The 22,059-nt window shown below is 44.7% G+C and overlaps 1 protein-coding gene across 2 annotated transcripts in view; it reads left to right on the top strand.

The window, feature by feature from the left end:
• Window positions 1-591: 591 nt before the first annotated feature.
• CRNKL1 (crooked neck pre-mRNA splicing factor 1) overlaps window positions 592-22,059 on the top strand; it is a 30,164-nt gene continuing 8,696 nt past the window's right edge. Inside the window, exons 1-10 of one of the 2 annotated variants that reach the window (XM_083360619.1) lie at window positions 592-740; window positions 9,539-9,630; window positions 9,741-9,899; window positions 10,536-10,702; window positions 11,089-11,267; window positions 12,387-12,557; window positions 13,218-13,409; window positions 14,474-14,533; window positions 18,119-18,199; window positions 19,004-19,243. In XM_083360619.1, the coding sequence (XP_083216745.1) occupies window positions 9,814-9,899; window positions 10,536-10,702; window positions 11,089-11,267; window positions 12,387-12,557; window positions 13,218-13,409; window positions 14,474-14,533; window positions 18,119-18,199; window positions 19,004-19,243 (1,176 nt within the window). In that variant the 5' untranslated portion in view covers window positions 592-740; window positions 9,539-9,630; window positions 9,741-9,813. The remainder of the gene's footprint in view (window positions 741-9,538; window positions 9,631-9,740; window positions 9,900-10,535; window positions 10,703-11,088; window positions 11,268-12,386; window positions 12,558-13,217; window positions 13,410-14,473; window positions 14,534-18,118; window positions 18,200-19,003; window positions 19,244-22,059) is intronic. The other variant, XR_014492249.1, reaches the window with a different exon arrangement.

The raw sequence follows: 22,059 nt of genomic DNA, 5'->3' as shown, positions 1-22,059 counted from the left end.
CTTATGAATCACAATTGAGCCCAAAATTCTGTTGCTATGCAAGACAGTTAAGTGAGTTTTGCCCCATTTTATGACCTTTCTTGCCACAGTTGTTAAACGAATCAATGTGGTTGTTACATTAGTAACACAGTTAACTGAATCTGTCTTCCCCATTGAGTTTGCATATCAGAAGGTCACAAAAGGTGATCACGTATCCCCAGGACATTGCAACCATCATAAATACATGCCAATTGCCAAGCGTGCAAATTTTGATAACATGTTCATGGGGATGCTGCAAAAGTTGTAAGTTTGAAAAAGTCATATGCCACTTTTTTCAGTGCTGTTGCAGCTTTCAGTAAATGAATGGTTGTAAGTCAAGGACTACCTATATCAATTGCAGTGTGTGAAGTATTAGAGACTTACTGCACCTGCTATAGTATGCATCTTCAAGCACTTTCCAAAGCAGAAAACTCTGGCTCTGTGCTACCAGATTTCGGCAGGGGCAAGGGGGTCTCTGAGGCTGTAAAGTTATAGGTTCGGTGCCACATGTCAATTCCAAAGACGACTTTCTAAAATTGATTGTCATTTTTAAAAATGTTCTCCATTAGGTGAAAAATAAAGCTCCAGCAGAAGTACAGATAACAGCAGAACAATTGTTAAGAGAAGCCAAGGAGAGAGAACTCGAGCTTCTTCCCCCACCTCCTCAACAGAAAATCACAGATGAAGAGGAGCTAAACGATTACAAGCTTCGGAAAAGAAAGGTACATATGACATGATACTTTATAATAAAATACTATGTTGCTTTGTAATAAAGATTTGACCACTCAGAAACTGAAAGAAAAGCAAATGTAAGACAACAAATAAAGATCACAGTAAATCCTAATAAGGCTGGTGATGGTATTTTAAAAATAGTTAAACAAACCCAGCCATATGATGGGAAATAAGATCACTTAGTTTGTATTATAACTCTAAATAAAATGGATTTGGGATTCCTGGTAATCCGAGTAGATGAGGTATTATTAACCACAATCCAGGAATATAAATCCAGCAAGTGTTAGGGTTTTTCTGAATTTGGGAGCAGCTGTTTGGCTTAGATGTGTAGCTGGCTTGAAAAAAAGTGAATGTCTGCTCAAGAATACTCCTTCCTGCTATTGTAGTCACATCTAATTGGGCTTTCAGATCCTTGACCCACTGTTTATTGGCTGCCCCTTCATGTTTATAACCCATTGTTAGGATTGTGTAAAGTGAGAAACCATATAGCCTCTCAGTTTGTTATGTAGTTTTCAGTCCTAATAAGCAACAAAAGCCATTATTTAAAATTAAAGGAGTTAAGCCCAAAGGGGGAAAAATTTATTCCATAAGAGAATATGCATTGCCAAATTTGTTTTGGTTACATCAGCCTAATGGTATAAGACTGCATTAGGAACACATGAGGCTTGAAATTTGTTCTTTAAAAAATTGGACTTTCAAGCTCTCTAAAGAGTGGAGGAACTGCATAATCAAAAGTTGGGCATGCATTCTTGCAGAGAATTCTTTTTGTGCTGTAGGTATTAAGTACAGAGAAAAATAATTATCTCTGGCATAAGTAAAGGATTGCAGAGTTATTATGATTTCTGTGCATTTTTGACAATGTGGCCAGAGTTTGACAGACAAATGAAATATCCCGAAATATTTTAAGATTTTAACTTGTTTGATTGGGTGCTTATTCAGTTGCCAGGCATACATTTGGCAGCACTTGTTTGTTGGACCCGTGTCCCTCCTGGACGGTTTATGCGGCCCAGGAGGTTACACGAGGCTGGCTCCTGGCAGTTATAAATGCTTCCTTGAGTGAGGGATGCTTCCCTGCCGCCTTGAAGGAGGCGGTGGTAAGGCCCCTCCTCAAGAAACCTGCCTTGGATCCATCTATTTTAAACAACTTTCGTCCTGTCTCCAACCTTCGCTTTCTTGCGAAGGTTGTTGAGAGCGTGGTGGCACGGCAGCTCCCTTTGGTCCTGGAGGAAACTGAGTATCTAGATCCGTACCAATTGAGTTTCAGGCCCGGGTACAGCACGGAGACGGCATTGGTCGCACTGGTGCACGGGTCGGCAACCCGCGGCTCCGGAGCCGCATGCGGCTCTTTGAGCCGCCTCCTGCGGCTCCCAGCCGCCCGGTGCGCGTGCACCTCTTCGAACGGCACCGAGTGGCACCGCCCATTCCGAGAGGTGCGTGCGCACCTTTCCGAAGGGCGGAGGTGCACGCGCACCTCTCCAAGCCACCGCCGTCTCGTCCGGAGACCTGCCGCGTTCACGGCAGCTGTGCAAACGGGATGGCGGCGGTTTGGAGAGTGCGCGCGCACCTCTCCCAAGCCGCCGCCGTCCGGAGACCTGCCGACGTTTGGGGAGGTGCGCGCGCACCTCCCCAAACCTCGGCAGGTCTCCATACCTCCGTGGGAACGGGCAGCGGCCCCGCTTGTTGCGAAAGCTGCCGCGGCCCGTCTGCAAAGCTGCCGAAAGCGGCAGCTTTGCAGACGGGCCGCGGCAGCTTTCGCAACAAGCGGGGCCGCTACCCATTCAGAGAGGTGCGCGCGCACCTCCCCAAACTTCCCCAAACGTCGGCAGGTCTCCGTACCTCCGCGCGAACGGGCAGCGGCCCCGCTTGTTTCGTCCCTGAAGTTATCCATAGCAAAGGTAGACGTTGCCCTAATATTTCATGTCCTCCTGCCAGGCTTCTTTGGAAAGTCATTTATTTCGTCGTCAAAATTCTGCGGCGATCTAAAATCGTGCCTTTTGTGGCGATTTTTCCTTCTTCCCCACCACCGTCTGACTTAAGACAGAAACCTGTGCGGCTTGACATGACCTTGACTTAAGTATTTTTTAAAAAAAAAACCTGGGGCAATCTCTACGAAGCAGAGTGCTTGATATAAGTACCCCTCGGTATGTTGGAAAGCCCGAAAAAGATAACATTTGAGGATTTTAGGCTTAGCGGGATAACGCTAAGACTTCTCCTTTCAACCACCCGGCGACTAACGTGCGCACCACTGAGCTTGCTCAGGCCGGCCCGCGAGGCTCCGTGTATGTGCGCACGCCTTTCTCAAACCGACACACGCCCTGAGTGGCGAATGAATGGTAGGCGGGGAAGGAGAAGGAGGTGCGCGCCTTGAGCTGAGTCTTACGGGGCTCACGGCATGCCGGGGGTCTATTCCGGAAACTTGCACGTTAATTTTTCGGCGCATATGCAGAGTGAGTTTCCTACGGGAGAGGAGAGTGACTCAAGTCGCGGAAAGGGGAGCAAGCCTGGGAAAGCCCCTGTAAAATAAATAAAAGGGCCTTTCAGGAGAGGTTGAGTCTCAGTATCTATTGCTTTAGAGCTGAGGTGCAGTGATTGGGAAAGAAGCGAAGAAAGGAGAGCTCCGATAGACGAATGTTGCTTAGTCGTGGGTATTCGTCGTTGTTTTTTTTCCTTTTCTTTTCTTTTTGGCGTAGCTTATCTTCCCCACCCTCACCCCCCACAGGATGCCGGCGTCTTTTGCTCAAGTGGCAGGGCGCAGAGTTAACGCTCGCTTCCAGCCACTTGACGCGCCTTCAGGTCTGATGCTCCCTTCCTCGAGCAGGCCCGGGCTGCTGCTTTGACGGGTTTTGTTCGAGTATCGGCCTCCACACGATGGATCTAGCAGGGGCCGCTGCCCGGCTCGCTGGAAGGCCGCAGTAACGTGGGGGCTGCATACAGACGCCGGCAGCTGGTCACGGGGCCTGGTGAGTCCCTCCGCGGCCTCACCAGGTGTTGGGCGTGTCGAGCCCAACACCGGGCAGTCTCCCTGGTGGCGTCGGGCGATCGGAGGATGCAGCCGGCATGTGGAGGGCAGGCCCCTAAGACGAGGTGGGCCTGCGCTAGTGGTGTGTGAGGATGGCGGGGGTGGCTCCCGTGGCGAGGAGGGCGCGTCTGTGGGGGGTGAGGGCCTCGTGCCGTGCTGCGAAGAGGGGCCCTGCCGAATGTCGCGCCCATAGGCCGCAACAGCTGCCACGGCCCGCCTGCAGAGCTGCCGCCTTCGGCAGCCTGCAAACGTGCCGCGGCAGCTCCCCCAAAGAGGAGGAAAGCCGCTGCGGCCCGTTTGCAGGCCGCCGCCCTCTTCTCTTTGGGAGAGCTGCGGCGGCACGTTTACAGGCTGCCGAAGGCGGCGGCGCTGCTGCCACTGGGAACCGGTTCCATCACACACACAGGAAGGTGGCAACCACGGGCGTCTGCGCATGCGCAAGAAAAAAAAACCATTTTGCGCATGCGCAAGACTTTTTTGCGCATGCGCGTGCATGGACACACACATGCGGCTCCCACTTTTTTGTGTGTGTGATGGAACCGGTTCCCAGTGGCTCTTTTCCTTTTTTGGGTTGCCGACCCCTGCACTGGTGGATGATCTCTGGCGGGCCCGAGACAGGGGTTATTCCTCTGTCCTGGTCCTTTTAGATCTCTCAGCGGCTTTTGATACCATCGACCATGGTATCTTGCTGCGACGTCTTGCGGGGTTGGGAGTGGGAGGCACCGTTTTACGGTGGTTCTCCTCCTACCTCTCGGGCCGCTCGCAGACGGTGTTGACAGGAGGGCAGAGGTCAGCCCCTAGGCCCCTTAATTGTGGGGTGCCTCAGGGGTCGGTGCTCTCGCCCCTCCTGTTCAACATCTATATGAAGCCGCTGGGTGAGATCATCCGTGGTTTTGGGGTGAGGTATCATCAATATGCCAATGATACCCAGCTCTTTATCTCCACCCCGAACCAAGCCAGTGATGCCCTCGACGTGATGTCCCGTTGCCTGGAAGCGGTACGGATTTGGATGGGGAAGAACAGGCTCCAGCTCAACCCGGCCAAGACTGAGTGGCTTTACGTACCGGCATCTCGACTTGTCCAAGAGGTTCCATCTTTGGTTATGGGAGGAGAGGTGTTGCCTCCCGTTGATAGGGCGCACAATTTAGGCATCCTCCTGGACTCACGACTCAGTTTTGAAGATCATATTGGAGTCGTGGCCAGCGGGGCATTTGCCCAGGTTCGCCTGGTGCACCAGTTGCACCCCTATCTGGACCGAGATGCCCTATGTACGGTCACTCATGCACTCGTTACTTCTTGGATAGATTACTGCAATGCTCTCTACATGGGGCTGCCCTTGAAGACCACCCGGAGGCTTCAGCTGGTGCAGAATGCAGCCGCGCGGGTAGTGATGGGAGCATCCCGATACTCCCATATTACACCCCTCCTGCGTGAGCTGCATTGGCTACCAGTTGTCTTCCGGGCGAGATTTAAGGTGCTGGTACTTACCTTTAAAGCCCTACATGGCTTAGGCCCGGGATACTTGCAGGACCGTCTGCTACCGGGGACGACTTCCCATCGCCCAGTGCGCTCACACAGAGAGGGCCTCCTCAGGGTGCCGTCGGCCAGACAATGTCGGCTGGCGACCCCCAGGGGGAGGGCCTTCTCTGTGGGAGCACCAGCCCTTTGGAACCAGCTTCCCCTTGAGCTTCGGATGGCCCCGGACCTCCGGTCCTTTTGCCGCGACCTCAAAACTTTTCTCTTCCATCAGGCTGACCTGGATTGATGATGGGTTTTTAAATATGTTTTAATTTTTAATTGTAGTTAATTTATTTTGGGGCTGTTATTTAATTCGTTTTTAATTTTTGTATTGTTGTTTTTTACTGTTGTAAGCCGCCCTGAATCCTTTGGGAGATAGGGCGGCATAGAAGTCCCAAAAATAAATAAATAAATACTTACCAAATATTAATAATTCAGTTTTTGCATGATTAATTTTGAGTGCTCATGTATTATAGTATGAGGCAAAAGCACATGAAGCTTGATCTAGAGCAGGGGTAGGCAACCCTGGCTCTTTTATGACTTGTGGGCTTCAACTCCCAGAATTTCTGAGCCCGCTTGGCTGCCTCAGGAATTCTGGGAGTTGAAGTCCACGAGTCATAAAAGAGCCATGGTTGCCTTCCCCTGCTCCAGACCATTTGGTGTCTAAAATAACAGCCCAGTATCATCAACTAAAACAAAATATTTGTTATTTTTTCATCCTGCATCTCCTTAAAGCATATAGTAAATTTTTTATAAAAGAACTTTCTGCCCTATTTGAAACCATCTCACATCTTTTATTATGTTGTAAATGTTATAGGGACAGTAAGCTGATCTATATTTTGCCGTAATAGATAAATTCCCTCGGTGTCCAAATAAATGTTATGTGAACCACCTTCTGGATGTAAAACCATTCCTTAGTGTGCAGTAGCTAAATTTTGTGTTACCACAATGAAAGTAAGACAAAATTGGTTAAAGATGTAATCACCTTTGCTTTAAATATTAAGTTTGATATTTCCTAACTAATAAATAATTAGGGGATACATGGTTTTTATTTTATACCTATTAATATTTTAGATTTATATTACCTGGATAACAAGTGTGTTAATAAAGTAATAGAGGTAAATATTATGTAATATTTGCTAGTATATTATTGTATCTATTTGATTCATTTTATTTTTGCACTTTTACATTTTGCTGATCTTTGATCAAATAAATATTATTCTGTTGCATTGAAGTTTCTGTCTTAAAGTTCAACGGCCACCAGCTAGCCAGATAATAAAGTAGTTCTTTTTAGGAGATGGAGCTCTAGATATTCTGCATAGGAGATTTTATATACCCGTATATACTTGAGTATAAGCCGACTCGAGTACAAGCCGAGACCCCTAATTTTACCCAAAAAAACTGGAAAAGGTTATTGACGTGAGTATAAGCCGAGGCTGGGAAATGCAGCAGCTGGAGGCTGGATCCCCCGAAAGACGTCTCTGCTGAGATGAGAGAACGGGGTGGCAAGCCGCCGAGAGAATGGGGCGGCCTGCTGTTCTCTTGGTGCAGCACGGCAGAGGCTGGATCTCGCGAAAGAAGTCTCTGCCGAGAGAATGGGCGGCAAGCCTCCACCACCCCATTCTCTCAGCGGAGCGCTCCACCGCCCCATTCTCTCGGCAGCTTGCCACCCCGTTCTCTCATCTCAGCAGAGACGTCTTTCGGGGGATCCAGCCTCCACCACCCCATTCTCTCGGCGGAGCGCTCCACCGCCCCATTCTCTCGGCAGCTTGCCACCCCGTTCTCTCATCTCAGCAGAGACGTCTTTCGGGAGATCCAGCCTCTGCCGTGCTGCACTGAGAAAACAGCAAGCCGCCCCATTCTCTCGGCGGAGCGCTCCACTGCCCCATTCTCTCGGCAGCTTGCCACCCCGTTCTCTCATCTCAGCAGAGACGTCTTTCAGGAGATCCAGCCTCTGCCGTGCTACACCGAGAAAACAGCAAGCCGCCCCATTTTCTCGGCGGAGCGTTCCACCGCCCCATTCTCTCGGCAGCTTGCCACCCTGTTCTCTCATCTCAGCAGAGACGTCTTTCGGGAGATCCAGCCTCTGCCGTGCTGCACCGAGAAAACAGCAAGCCGCCCCATTCTCTCGGCGGAGCACTCCACCGCCCCATTCTCTCGGCGGCTTGCCACCCCGTTCTCTCATCTCGGTGGAGACTTCTTTCAGGGGATCCAGCCTCTGTTGCCCCCTTTTCTCAGCTGGGCTCTGCTGAGACGAGAGAATGGGGCAGCAAGCCGCTGAGAGAATGGGGCAGTGGAGCGCTCCGCCGAGAGAATGGGGTGGCTTGCTGTTGGCGCGGTGCGGCGTGGCAGAGGCTGGATCCCCCGAAAGAAGTCTCTGCCGAAAGAATGGGCAGCAAGCCTCCACTGCCCCATACTTGGCGGAGCGCTCCACCGCCTCATTCTCTCGTCTCAGAGGAGACTTCTTTCGGGGGATCCAGCCTCTGTCACCCCCTTCTCTCAGCTGGGCAGCTGAGAGAAGGGGGCGGCAGAGGCTGGATCCCACGAAAGAAGTCTTCGCCGCTAAGAGAATGGGCAGCAAGCTTCCACCGCCCCATACTTCGCGGAGCGCTCCAACGCCTCGTTCTCTCGTCTCAGCGGAGACTTCTTTTGGGGGATCCAGCCTCTGTCACCCCCTTCTCTCAGCTGGGCAGCTGAGAAGGGGGCGGCAGAGGCTGGATCCCCCGAAAGAAGTCTTCGCCGCTGAGAGAATGGGCGGCAAGCTTCCACCGCCCCATACTTTGCGGAGCGCTCCAACGCCTCGTTCTCTCGTCTCAGCGGAGACTTCTTTCGGGGGATCCAGCCTCTGTCACCCCCTTCTCTCAGCTGGGCAGCTGAGAGAAGGGGGCGGCAGAGGCTGGATCCCCCGAAAGAAGTCTTCGCCGCTGAGAGAATGGGCGGCAAGCTTCCACCGCACCATACTTCGCGGAGCGCTCCAACGCCTCGTTCTCTCGTCTCAGCGGAGACTTCTTTCGGGGGATCCAGCCTCTGTCACCCCGTTCTCTCAGCTGGGCAGCTGAGAGAAGGGGGCGGCAGAGGCTGGATCCCCCGAAAGAAGTCTTCGCCGCTGAGAGAATGGGCGGCAAGCTTCCACCGCCCCATACTTTGTGGAGCGCTCCAACGCCTCGTTCTCTCGTCTCAGAGGAGACTTCTTTCGGGGGATCCAGCCTCTGTCACCCCCTTCTCTCAGCTGCCCAGCTGAGAGAAGGGGGCGGCAGAGGCTGGATCCCCCGAAAGAAGTCTTCGCCGCTGAGAGAATGGGCGGCAAGCTTCCACCGCCCCATACTTCACGGAGCGCTCCAACGCCTCATTCTCTCGTCTCAGCGGAGACTTCTTTCGGGGGATCCAGCCTCTGTCACCCCCTTCTCTCAGCTGGGCAGCTGAGAGAAGGGGGCGGCAGAGGCTGGATCCCCCGAAAGAAGTCTTCGCCGAGAAAATGGGTGGCAAGCTTCCACCGCCCCATTCTCTCATGCGAGGCTTGCAGAGGTGGCGGCGGAGCTGCGCACGCAGCTCTCCAAACCGCCGCCACCCGTTTGGAGAGCTGCTGCCTTCGTCCATGTTTGACGAAAGCAGCAGCTCTCCAAACTGGGGGGTGGAAGTTCTTTTTTTTGTTCACTGGAGTATAAGCCGAAGTGGATTTTTCAGCCCAAAAAGTGGGCTGAAAAATTTGGCTTATACTCAAGTATATACATTATATGGAAAAGTAAAAATGGATCACTACTAGTTACTAAGAGAAAATTTTGAATGAAGTTGTGTCTCCTGGTTTCTTGGGTGTAACAGGATAAAAGGAAAGTGGAATTTTCTGAGAGCATCCATGAGAGATATTGTCAGCCGTAAAATCTGAGCAGCATGGTAGCCTAGATGCTCGCTTCCCACTCTTGAGGGTTGAGAGTTCAATCCTAGGTAACGACAAATGCACAAAGAGAAAATACCTGCTGCAAACTCTGTACGTCAGGAAGGGCATCCAGTTCAGCTCCATTCAGTTACCCTGACTACCCTAAATAAACGGATTACAGAGTCATAAAAAAATGTAAGCAGTAAAATTTGATTATACTGTTCTCTGGCTTCTGTATTATAGGCTACTTGTTTGAAATCTTCCTGATTAACAAATTTTACTGAACATAGTTCATCAGATTTTTCTGATATAGACTTTGTGGCTCTACAGCAGAGTTACTTGCTTTCTAGAAGTAAACTCTTTACTTTCTCCCCAAGACTTTTGAAGATAACATAAGGAAAAACCGGACTGTTATTAGTAATTGGATCAAATACGCACAATGGGAAGAAAGCCTCAAAGAAATACAAAGGTAATTCTTGACAAGCGTTTTTCAAATTCTGAATATGAATATCTAATAATGCTCACTTCTCTAGGAAATGAATTGGATATGCTTTAATTTCAGTAATGTGTTGTTTTCAGGGCTCGTTCCATCTACGAGCGTGCTCTAGATGTGGATTACCGAAATGTAACTCTTTGGCTGAAGTATGCCGAAATGGAAATGAAGAATCGCCAGGTTAATCATGCACGAAATATCTGGGATCGGGCTATCACTATTTTACCAAGAGTTAATCAGTTCTGGTAAGCTAAGCACTTCCACTAGGTTTCAAACATAAATATGTAAGCGAGAGAGACGTAGAGAGAGAAAAGTGTTTTGTAGATTGAAAAAAGTGATTTGCTGATTTTCCCTCAAGGGGCTCAAATGGACATTCATAAGATTCCCTCAGATTTTATTTCTGTAACTTAGATTGTGAAATAAAGTGGATTAAGGAACAGTGATTGGCCCATAATCAACAGTCAACTTCTGTGGTTGAAAGCAGAGTGCTCCTACTTCAGGGGTAGGCAACCTTGGCTCTTTTATAACTCGTGGACTTCAACTCCCAGAATTCCTGAGCCAGTCATAAAAGAGCCAAGGTTGCCTACCCCTGTCCTAGTTCAACCTTATAACTGTAAGACCTCATTGACTTACCATCTTGTCGTGCACTTGATAACCAGTTTTCTTGCGGTGGCGATTCCAGATTTGGAGTCCATTGCTCTAGGCTTTGTATGCTAAGGGCCAAATATGCAAACACTCCAGATCCAAGTTCAATATGTGGTTGCTTTTTTAAAAAGGTTTATTTATTTACTTATTTATGAAGAATTATTTTTACTAGATAGAAATAGGTATGTTATTTATTACTCTAAATGATATAATCTTCCTTGTTTTTATTTTAAAAGGTACAAATATACTTACATGGAAGAGATGCTGGGGAATGTTGCTGGGGCCCGCCAGGTGTTTGAGCGTTGGATGGAATGGCAGCCAGAGGAACAGTCGTGGCATTCCTATATTAACTTTGAGCTAAGATACAAGGAAGTGGATAGAGCACGTTCCATTTATGAGAGATATATCCTTTTAAGTTAATGTTTGGATTAAATTCAGCATTTTTTTTGTTTGCATTTTGCCTTCCAGTCTTGTGTAAAAGAAACATCTTTTGATTTATTACGCATAGAGGTTGGCTTTACAGTATAGATTTTCTGATCAAAATCCATACTCTTAAACATTTATTGGTGAAGAAATGTATGCACCAACATTGCTACTATATTAAGCCAAGTGGCATCTATGTATAAATTATTTGGGTCTCTTGATTGCACATCTTGCCAAAGTTTTTGTTTTCCCAAGGAAAAGAAATGGGTTTTTTTTATAACTTTAGTAATTATTAGCAGCCGGTTGATCTTATACTAAACCTTTCAATGAAATACATCTTGTTTCGAGTTCCTTAATGCCTTCTACTTGTCATGGTCCATCCTGATGTTAAGAACTGGATCAAATATGCTCGTTTCGAAGAGAAACATAGTTATTTTGCACACGCAAGGAAGGTATTTGAAAGAGCTGTAGAATTCTTTGGAGAAGAACATATGAATGAACATTTGTATGTTGCATTTGCCAAATTTGAAGAAAACCAGAAAGAGGTAACATTTTCTTTGTTATCAGCTTGCATTTTATAAGCAACATGACAGCTCTTTCTTTAAGACAATTTTTGTTTAATTTTCCATTTATGTTTTTATAAAATTTTAAATTTGCCCAATATTTGAAACTCTGCATGGTTTACAGTAAAACCTGCTGTATACATAATATACAAGCTTATATTCTTACAGCAAAACTTTCTGTTCTGCTGTACCTTGGGTGTAAGCTCTGTTTATGAGATGTTATGAGATGTCAGTCTTCTCACATGTTCTGAACAGAGATGTGTTGTCTCTGCTAGGCATGTGGATTCTCACAGAGGGAAATTCCTTTTGAGTGACTGAGTATGTACTTCTGGAATATCAGGAGCCAAGTAAGCAGGACAGAGTGAGATCAGTCTTCTCTGGGGGACAAAAGGGCGATGGAAGAGACCTACTGGAAGTGATAAGGGGCTTGGCAGCAACCTAATGCTCATGGACATCACATTGCTGATCTACATTCTGATGTCTTAAGACTGCAGCTGATTTTTTTTAAAGTTAACTGAATTAAGCCTATTTAATTCTCTTGACTTGAACTAGGGGTAGGCAACCTTGGCTCTTTTATGACTCGTGGACTTCGACTCCCAGAATTCCTGAGCCAGCCATGCTGAGGGAAAAGGGAGAGGTTTCCAAGCTGAGCCATGCTGGCTCAGGAATTCTGGGAGTTGAAGTCCATGTGTCATAAAAGAGGCAAGGTTGCCTACCCCTGACTTAAACTAATATGTACAGTTTCACTATAATAATGAACTTCTCAGTATTTTTATATTTCTTTTATAGATGTGATATATAACAATACATATTATGTAAGCTGTAAACAATGATATAAACAACATTGTCCCCTCCCCCCAAGTTACGTGTTTTATCTGGTTTCATTTTTTTAATATAAAATTTTATTCTGATGTATAATAATATAAAACTGTCCTGGCATATTATTCATTTGTGTAATACTCTTCAAGGTTTCAAAAAGAATTTTTTTCACAGCATCTGCTTTAACTGAAAATTGAGTGTTACTGAATATGCTAATGAGGATCAGGTTTAATCTTATTTTAAAGCGTTCTTTTTTCCTCCTTTTTCCCCCTTCCTTTTTAGTTTGAGCGGGTGCGAGTAATATTCAAATATGCCCTGGACAGAATTCCAAAACATGAGGCACAGGAGCTCTTCAAAAATTATACAATTTTTGAGAAGAAATTTGGGGACCGAAGAGGAATTGAGGATATTATTGTTAGCAAGAGGAGATTCCAGTATGAAGAAGAAGTAAAAGTGAGTGCAAAGGCTTGAACTTTAGGGGAATTGTATACTTCAGTGGTAGTTCCTTTGACGGCTGCTTTTGTTTTACTGTAAGTATGGAGTGTGTAATTTGGCCAACCTAACATAATTGTAATGTTCAAATTGAAACCAGTCAGAAACTCACTGGCTGACTAGAAAAACCATTATCTCTCAGCCTGAAGGTCTATGGATAAAATGGAAGAAAGTACTACTCTTTATACCACTCAACATAAACTGCAGAATGAAAAAAGGATGCCTCAGTAAATAGTACATTTCCCAACATGGTAGTCATGATTATCAATGTGCTTATAGGGGTTTTTATTCCTTTTTTACCAGTTATTTTGTACTGAAACCTGTTTTTCTTTTAAGGAATAGTAGACATTTTCTTAGAATTTACAAATTATGTTCATATAAATCACAATTGTTGCATTGCTACTGTCATTGTTTCTTATGTCGAATCCTTAGCAGTTCTGAAATGGGATACACCAATACTAATTGTTGCCCATCTCCCCTACAAGGTGACTCTGGGTGACTTGGTTAGTTGAACTGATGAATTAACGGAAACCCAATCAGCAAAGCATGCTTTGACAATGACATTGCTAATTTTGCGCCATTGCTTGTGCTTCTGAAAGTCTTCCCCATTTATCTTGAAAGGCTAATCCACATAATTATGATGCTTGGTTTGACTATCTGCGTCTGGTGGAGAGTGATGCAGAATCTGATACAATACGTGAAGTTTATGAAAGAGCCATTGCCAACGTGCCTCCAATTCAAGAAAAACGACACTGGAAGAGGTACATCTATCTGTGGATCAATTATGCACTTTATGAAGAGCTAGAGGCAAAGGTAAACGAAAATGACCCATGAACCTTGCATCTTCTTTGATTAAATGGGACTTGGTTTAGGAAATTTGATACTGTACAACCTATTAGCATGTGGATACTCTTACACTCCCTGATGAATCATTCATATGGCTGACTAGATTCTTAAGAAAAGCTTAGAAGAAAGCAGATTAGGTTATATAGCTTATTGCCATACATTTTTTTAAAACAAAAAACCAGCTTCTGCAACTGTCAGTACTAGTCAGTAACTATCGAAACAGAATAAATTGTGCATTAATTTAGGAAAACCTTTAACAGTTCCAGAAAAAGTTAAAAAAATATTTCAGTCATTGCCTAAAACAGGGATGATGAGACAAGAGGATTATGGTCCTCTTTATAACTCCTCCCTCCAACTCTTAAGTATCGTGAAATCTAATTGATATCTTTATGGTATATAAGTATTTTGATAGGTTGGAAAATGGCCTGCATACATACCTTTCTCCACTCATATTCATTGTTGGCATTCATAAAAAGGTAGTAATAAACCTTTTGTCAGACGATGTTTCCAAATGCAGTGTGCCATTGCTGAAAAAAATCACACAGCAAATGGGGATCTATGAAAGCATTCTTGGTGTACCATTGATTGAATTATGTGCCATCAAGTCAGCACTGACACTCCGCAGCAGTATAGATTTTTTCCATAACTTGGTATAGAATTGATCATACCACACTGATATATGATATGTGTTTGTTATATTTCAGAGTTGCCCATCTCACATGAGAGTGGTTCTAAAAACACTACAAAGCTTTAAAGAGCCACCTGCTCAGAAATTAGCAGTGACATTTTTTAATTACGATATGTTCTGAAAATACAGTCCTAGTTAGGTGAACAATTTTATTTTGCCCCACAAAGACAAAACTGTTAAAAAAAGAGGTCAAGATAGGAATGAAGATTTTTCAAAGGTTTTTCAAGCAGTAAGAATTGTTTTAAGTGATAAAATGTAGCTAGATGTTTTTTTTTCCTATATTTTGAATTGCAATTGCCTGGAAGCCTTCCAACTGTGTAACATAGATTGATTTGCTTTTTAGGATCCAGAGAGAACAAGACAGGTGTATCAAGCATGTATTGAACTCATTCCTCACAAAAAGGTATTATCTTGTTATGTGTGTTGTGTCTTAATTAAGGGTACATCCTGACTACATTAACCTCATCCACATTGTTTCAGTTGCAATATATGTTATTAACGATTTAATGTTTATACTATGAGCAACCTCCTATTTAAGAGTTCGCTACACGTAAGATGGGTTTTATATGCATTTGGAGAGTGAATATGTGTATAATTACATAGGAGTAGATTTCAGTGGGAGAGGGCCAATGTTAAAATAGGATCATGAAATCATCTAGTTCATCTTCTGGTCAGTGCCAACCTCAATTCTTGTTAATTAAGGAAGAATTTCACTTGAAAAGTGAACACTGTGGTGCAAAACCTACAATTTAATTAAAGTCTAAACAAGAATACACAATTTATGGTCAAATATTTTAAATTTAAACTTTGATCAGCCCTAACTACCATTGTCAGAATATCTGAAGGGCATTGTATTCCTGATACAGATCTCTGTATAACTCTGGACGAATCATTTCTTTGAAGTTTGGGTGTAGGCCCTGTGTGAATAAAAATCCTAGTCTAAATTGAAGATATTTTCTAGGTATTGATACAGTATAAATGTTTGAGTATGATAAATCTAAGAGTATGGAATGCAAGCAGTTTACATAAACAGTGGGGTTTATGTGCAAGTTACATATAAACATTGCAGTTTCTCAAGCTATGTACTGATCTAAGGACTAATTAGGTTTATTTGATGTTTTTAAAAATCCCAGCTGTTTTGGAACTCAATTTTCTATAAAACCCCACATAGTCATGTTTTTTCTTACATTGGGCAAGTTTATTATAAGTAAGCGTATAGTAAGGAGAACTCTAGATGTAAGTTTGCTGGTTTATGCTTTGTAATACAACAGACATAAGATGCAAAAATAATTTAAGAAGGGATTTGAGAAATTCATGGAGTGGATATTCTAAGTAGATATTCTAGTTCAGCGGTTCCCAACCTTTTCTATACCCCGCACCCCTAGAACGCTTCTGATATATTCTCGCATCCCTTACAAAAGTTCAAAATAACAGCAACAAATTATGCATATACACTATAATTTTTTAAACTTCTAAACCCAAGTTTTCACACTCCCTAGAATATCGACTTGCACCCCTAGGGGGTGCAAGCAACCCCGGTTGGGAACTCCTGTTCTAGTTCAACAGGAGCAGTTTATATTCTTTTGAAAAATAGAATTTAAATGTATCTTCAACTCTTGCCTATAATCAAGTAGATATTTATAAGAGAATAAGGAAAGGAAAAATTTGGTTTGGTTCAGCAAGGCAGATTGTATTGTAGATCAGGGGTGTCGAACTCAGTTTCACTGAGGGCCGCATCAGCATGGCGGTTGCTCTCAGGGGGCCGGGTGGGTGTGGCCAGGGTGGGTGTGGCCTACTGAGTGGGCGTGGCTAGAGTACGTATGGCCTACTGGGTGGGCGTGGCCAGCTCTACATCGTTCGCATCAAGGGTGCCTATGGGGACCTGGGCAGGACAGATCTGAGGGTCTCTGGCAGGAGGAGGGTCTCTGGGCCAGGGCCAAGGCAGTGGGGGGCCGTTCCCTCACTGTTTCCAGGATGGCTTTGGGGGCCGCATGAAACCACTTCGCGGGCCACATCCGGCCCCCAGGCCTTGTGTTTGACATGTCTGTTGTAGATAGTCCTCAAATTATGCCTTGTCACTTAGCGACTGCTTGAAGTTACGACAGACCCAAAAAGGGGACCCAGATTCAAAGTTCCAAATAAAACTCCCTATTATTGGTATTAGTATTATTATTGTTGTTATCAGTGCTTTTTTCGTAAAAGAAAAAGGGGCCGGAACTCACACATGTCATACAACCCGCCTTGCCTACCCTACAAGGTTCCATCCAAAAAAGGTGCCGGAACTCCGTTCTGAGCGTTCAATGAGAAAAAAAGCCCTGGTTGTCATTATTATTTTAAAAAGCAGACACACAGTCCTAAAACAGATCACTTTATTGACAAATTATAGTGGTGAGATTTAGAGTGGGTGGGATGCCACCAGAAAAAAGCCCAAGGGAAGAAAGTTGCCCATCACTGCTACAGCGAATCACAGAGTTGCACGGATGTGTTTGTGTGAGTGAATGTGTGTATACACGCACTTAATCTATTCATAGAGTTTTGAGAACCCATTGCTTCTTTCAAAATAATAAAATTTCTGAATTGAGGCTACTGGTGCTGTTATATAGACCTAAATGATATGAGAGAAAATTCTATAATCTCTGCAAAATAGCTCTAAGTTCCATATATGTTAGCCCAGCGGGGTAGGGAGGGCAGACAACAGACACAACCAGGCGCACCGGATCTACAGTATCTTTATTATTAGGTTACGTTAAAAGTAACCAAGACTGAAAGTCTTTCTTTCCTTTGGAGAGGAAGGAAACTCCTGGAAAACTGGGGAGGGTCCCTTCTGAAATGTTTCCCATCCTATTCCCCTGTCTGTGGATTGAAACATCTTTTATATACCAATTGTCAGTTTGCAGCTCTCCCTCCCGTCTTCCAGGTCATTTCCATACCCCATTACAGTGTGAACAAACCATTTTCTTTATTTAGTATGCCCTTTCTTCAGAATCCATATCAGGTAATAAAGTCTGTGAAACTAGAAAATGAGTCAGCTACAGTGATTTAGTAGTTTAGATTATACATGAATTTATCACTATAAAATAGCTTTAGACTATAACTTGAGTAGGGACGCGGTGGCTCAGTGGGTTAGGACGCTGAGCTTGTCGATCAGAAGGTCGGCAGTTTGGCGGGTCAAATCCCGAGTGCCGCATAACAGAGTGAGTGCCTGTTACTCGTCCCAGCTTCTGCCAACCTAGCAGTTCGAAAGCACGTAAAAAGGCAAGTAGAAAAATAGGGACCACTACGGTGGGAAGGTAACAGCGTTCCGTGCGCCTTTGGCGTCTAGTCATGCCGGCCACATGACCACGGAGACGTCCTCGGACAAGCGCTGGCTCTTTGGCTTTGAAACGGAGATGAGCACCGGCCCCTAGAGTTGGAAACGACTAGCACGCATGTGCGGGGGAACCTTTACCTTTACCTATAACTTGAGTGGTCACCATTAAAGTGCATGAGAAGCGAAATAAAATAGAAATGAACTGTAATTTGCCTTCCCGTTTTCATTGACATATTGTCCAATTTTGTGCTTTCAGAAGTCACGTCTTGTCAGTCAGCCTTATGGGCTGATCAGCTAACATAAGCCTGCTAGATACTGTATGCATACTTTGTTCTAATCGGTTTCAAGAAAATTACTTTATTGAGGAAACCAGGCGACTGTGAGTTCTAGTCCCTCTTTAAGTATGAAAGCCAGCTGGGTGACTTTGAGCCAATCACTCTCTTCAGCCCAACTCACCTCACAAGATTGTTGTTGTGGGGAAAGGAGGAGGAGGAAGGAGCATTATCTGTGTTCACTGCCTGGAGTTATTTATAAAAAATAACGAATGTGGGATAAAAATGAATAAATTTTAAAATTCCAAACAGTTCGGATCCTAGTCATTTTTGTATGTACGAAAGCATTGTTTTTAACTCAACAGACTTGAAATCTAGCTAAATTTTATGCTATTGTTCCACTCAGTTTACATTTGCCAAAATTTGGTTGCTCTGCGCACAGTTTGAAATTAGACAGAAGAATCTCCATCTTGCCAGGCGAGCACTGGTAAGTAAAATTAAGTAACTTTCCTGTTCTAGAAAGATACTGATGAAAATGGTTATGATCTGATCTCTCTTGAAAGCAACACTTTTACATTCTTATTGGCTTACAGTAATATGTCAGAAATTGAACAAAAATCTGCTGAAAGGGACCGGTGTTTTTTATGTTGTATCAGACCAAGGCTATAGCAGATGTAATTTAATACATTTATTTGGTATTTCCTATTGGAATAGATGTTCTACCACTTTTCACCATTCCCATTTTGTCCCACAGGGAAAAACTCATCTGGCAATTTGATGGCAATTACTAAAATGTATGGAAGGGTCAGGTCCTTCCTGACAAATTGATTTGCCTTATAAGAATGCCCCATGCTTAGCTTGATTTGCAAAGTTGTGGTAGGAAGAAAAAACAACCCAAGTGACTTCTTTATATACAGATGGTGTCTAAAGTGCCATTAAACAAGTCTTCCTATTTCTAGTCAGCATCGTACTTTTTCTATTAGTGTTTAAATTTATTGACTTCCCAACTCCAATGGTTTCTTTTATGGCTAACTCTTTAACATTTTTTAAATGTCAAAATATGCCTGCCAAACGTTGAAATAAAGCTACCGTGCTCACGATAAGTTTTTGGTCTTTGTAGACCATTTTAATATGCAATAAGAACACATTAAGATATAAATGTAATAATTCAAAAAGTAGACTTTTAGAGCCCAGATACCGCAATTTTGGAACAAAAGTGCTATTTCAGTTTTTATGCTTGTATAATTGCACTTTCTTGAGAAGCTTTGAAGAACCTCTTCCTTCTTTGTAGGGGACGTCTATAGGCAAATGTCCAAAGAACAAACTGTTTAAAGGCTATATTGAATTGGAGCTACAACTGCGAGAGTTTGATCGTTGTCGGAAACTGTACGAGAAGTTTTTAGAATTTGCACCTGAAAACTGCACATCATGGATCAAATTTGCCGAGTTAGAAACTATTCTAGGTGACATTGATCGAGCCAGAGCTATATATGAACTAGCTATTGGCCAGCCCCGATTGGATATGCCAGAGGTAAGAAAGCTTCTGGGGAATGCTGTTCCTAATCATCTATTTTTGTTGGATATGGAGGGAATACATAGGAGACATATATAAGTGTTTAATTAAATCTGTACTTCTGTCGCTCTAAAGGAAGCTTGCGCAGGGGCGGGCTACCCATTTGTTAACAAAAGGCTCACTATGGTAAGGGTGGGATGGGAGGAGTAGTATTGGTGCTGCTGAAATCAGTGGTGTAGTTGCCTTGATGAACTAGGTTGGCTAGAAATGGACTGCTTGCTCAGGTTGAGCTGGCTGCCCAGGTAGGAGGAAGCTGTAGAGAAATGGGGCTGGAATGCAACCAATGGATGAGGGGCTGCAGCTGCCAAAAAAGCCAACACAGTGCTAGGCTGCATTAACAGAGGGATAGAATCAAGATCACGTGAAGTACTAATACCACTTTACAATGCCTTGGTAAGGCCACACCTGGAATATTGCATCCAGTTTTGGTCACAGCAATGTAAAAAAGATGTCAAGACTCTAGAAAGAGTACAGAGAAGAGCAACAAAGATGATTAGGGGACTGGAGGCTAAAACATATAGGGAACGGCTGCTGGAATTGGGTATGTCTAGTTTAACGAAGAGAAGGGTGAGGGGTGACATGATAGCAGTGTTCCAATATCTCAGGGGCTGCCACAAAGAAGAGGGAGCCAAGCTATTCTCCAAAGCACCTGAAAGCAGGACAAGAAGCAATGGATGGAAACTAGTCAAGGAGAGAAGCAACCTAGAACTAAGGAGAAACTTCCTGACGGTTAGAACAACTAACCAGTGGAACACCCTTCCTCCAGAAGTGGTGAATGCTCCAACACTGGAAGTTTTTAAGAACAGACTGGACAGCCATTTGTCTGAAATGTTATAGGGTTTCCTGCCTTAGCAGGGGGTTGGACTAGATGACCTCCAAGGTCCCTTCCAACTTATTATTATAAGGGGGAAGCAGAGCAGCAGTGGCAGGTTATTTTCCACTGCAGCAGCAACCCAGAATTAAGTGTAGCCGTTACATTTGGAAGCACAGACTGGCATTATAGCCAACTAAATTCCTATGGCTGCACGAGAGGCCCACCTTGCCCCCTTCATGGAACTCAGGCAACGGGTCTAATTGGTGAGGAACACCAGGCGCCATGACACTTTGAAGGAGGCTGAGGGAGAACGAGAAGAACTGCTCGGTGCACTGCTTTTTTTAAAGCAAGCTCAATAAACGCTTTTTTTCCAGCCATTAATAATGGGGCTCACATAAACTCACTCTGGCATTTTCCTTGGCTTATAGCAGTTAAAAACTAATACAGTTAAAATCCAAGAAAAAATAAATTTATCTAATGAATAAAAGCATGGGCAAAGAGGGCATTTTGTTATTTTTCTAAATACTGGGAAAGTAGGGACCGAACATACTTCTGTAGGGAGCACATTCCAAGCCTGGGAGTCAGATAGGGCAGGGCTTTTCAACCAGTGGTACGGGTACCACCTGTGGTACATTGGCACCTGGCAGGTGGTACGCGACCATCCTAGAAAACTGGTAGTGGGGAATGAGCTGAACCAGTGGTAGCACCACACAAGCCTGAGCAAGAGACGGCTGGAGCTGCAGGGCTGTCAGGGCTCAGTGGAAGCGCCAGGATCAGCACCAGGCTCCAGATGGAGCTCAGCGCTGATCCTGGCGCTTCTGCTGAACCCAGAAGAAGCACCGATCAGCTGGAATGTTGCAGCATCTCCAGGGTCTTCAGATGCTTGGCAACTGATTCATATTTATGACGGTCACAGTGTCCCAGGGCCATGTGAAGTGACCAAAACCTGCTGCAACCACCCAGCAGAGGGGCGGGGGGATAAAAACCAAACACCCAACCACCCCACCCATTTCCTCAACAGAAATGCTCACAACAATGAAAACCTCGGACAGGAGGAAGAGCGCCGCCGGGTGGGCAGGCAGGTGTCTTGTTCAGCTGTGGCTCAGGGGGCACTTTTTTCAGTGCCATTGTAACTTCGAACAGTCACTAAGCGAACTGTTGTAAGTCGAGGACTACCTGTACTTCATCACTTTTTTCCTTTTTTTGGGGGGGGCCATCAAGTTTTTGACACCTTGCTAGGCGACTGGTGGTACTCGGATGTTGCCATATCCTAAAAGTGGTACAATGGGTGAAAAGGTTGAAAAGCCCTGAGACAGGGGACTGCTGCCTTCTTCGTGCTAGGTAGCGTAGTTTCTGGCAGTGAGTGAATCTTCAAAAGAGTCTCTCCTACTTCACAAGTAATTGAATGGGTTCGTAGTAGAAGCAGCCTTTCAGATAGCCACAAACAGCAGGGCTTGCAGTCTCAGCAAACCGTAGGTGAAATGAGTGGTATACAAATCAAGCAAATTCTGTTTAGCACTAACACTATAAACTGTGCCTGATAACCAGACATGACTAGTGCAGATCTTTCAATACCTCTTACTAGTTAACAGCTTTCCTTCTCCATTTTGTATGGGCTGTAATTTCCTGGCATTTTTCAAGGCTAGCTCCTTGGAAAGAGGGGTTAATTGCACTAGCCAGAATGCTGCACTAGCCAGAGTGTGTATAATCAAAGTGTGGATTAATTACTCGGTCTGACAAGCTTAGGAACTGCAATGGGAACCATAGCCATGGTTGTACAGATGGTCTTGCCACTACATTCATCTGCGTATACAGTGACGGTTGGATTTCAAGGGGCACTCCAAACACCATACCAATTCTCTCCAAACCAGCTTTACCTTAACCTTCAAGTCCTTCTTTGTCTTTAAGCACAGTACCTCCATCATGTCTGGGTTTAATTTTAGCTTGCTTTCTCTGCTTC

Source organism: Vipera ursinii (genome assembly GCF_947247035.1).
Source record: "Vipera ursinii genome assembly, chromosome: 3".
NCBI classification, from domain to species: domain Eukaryota; kingdom Metazoa; phylum Chordata; class Lepidosauria; order Squamata; family Viperidae; genus Vipera; species Vipera ursinii.
This window is presented reverse-complemented; position numbering and strand designations above follow the sequence as displayed.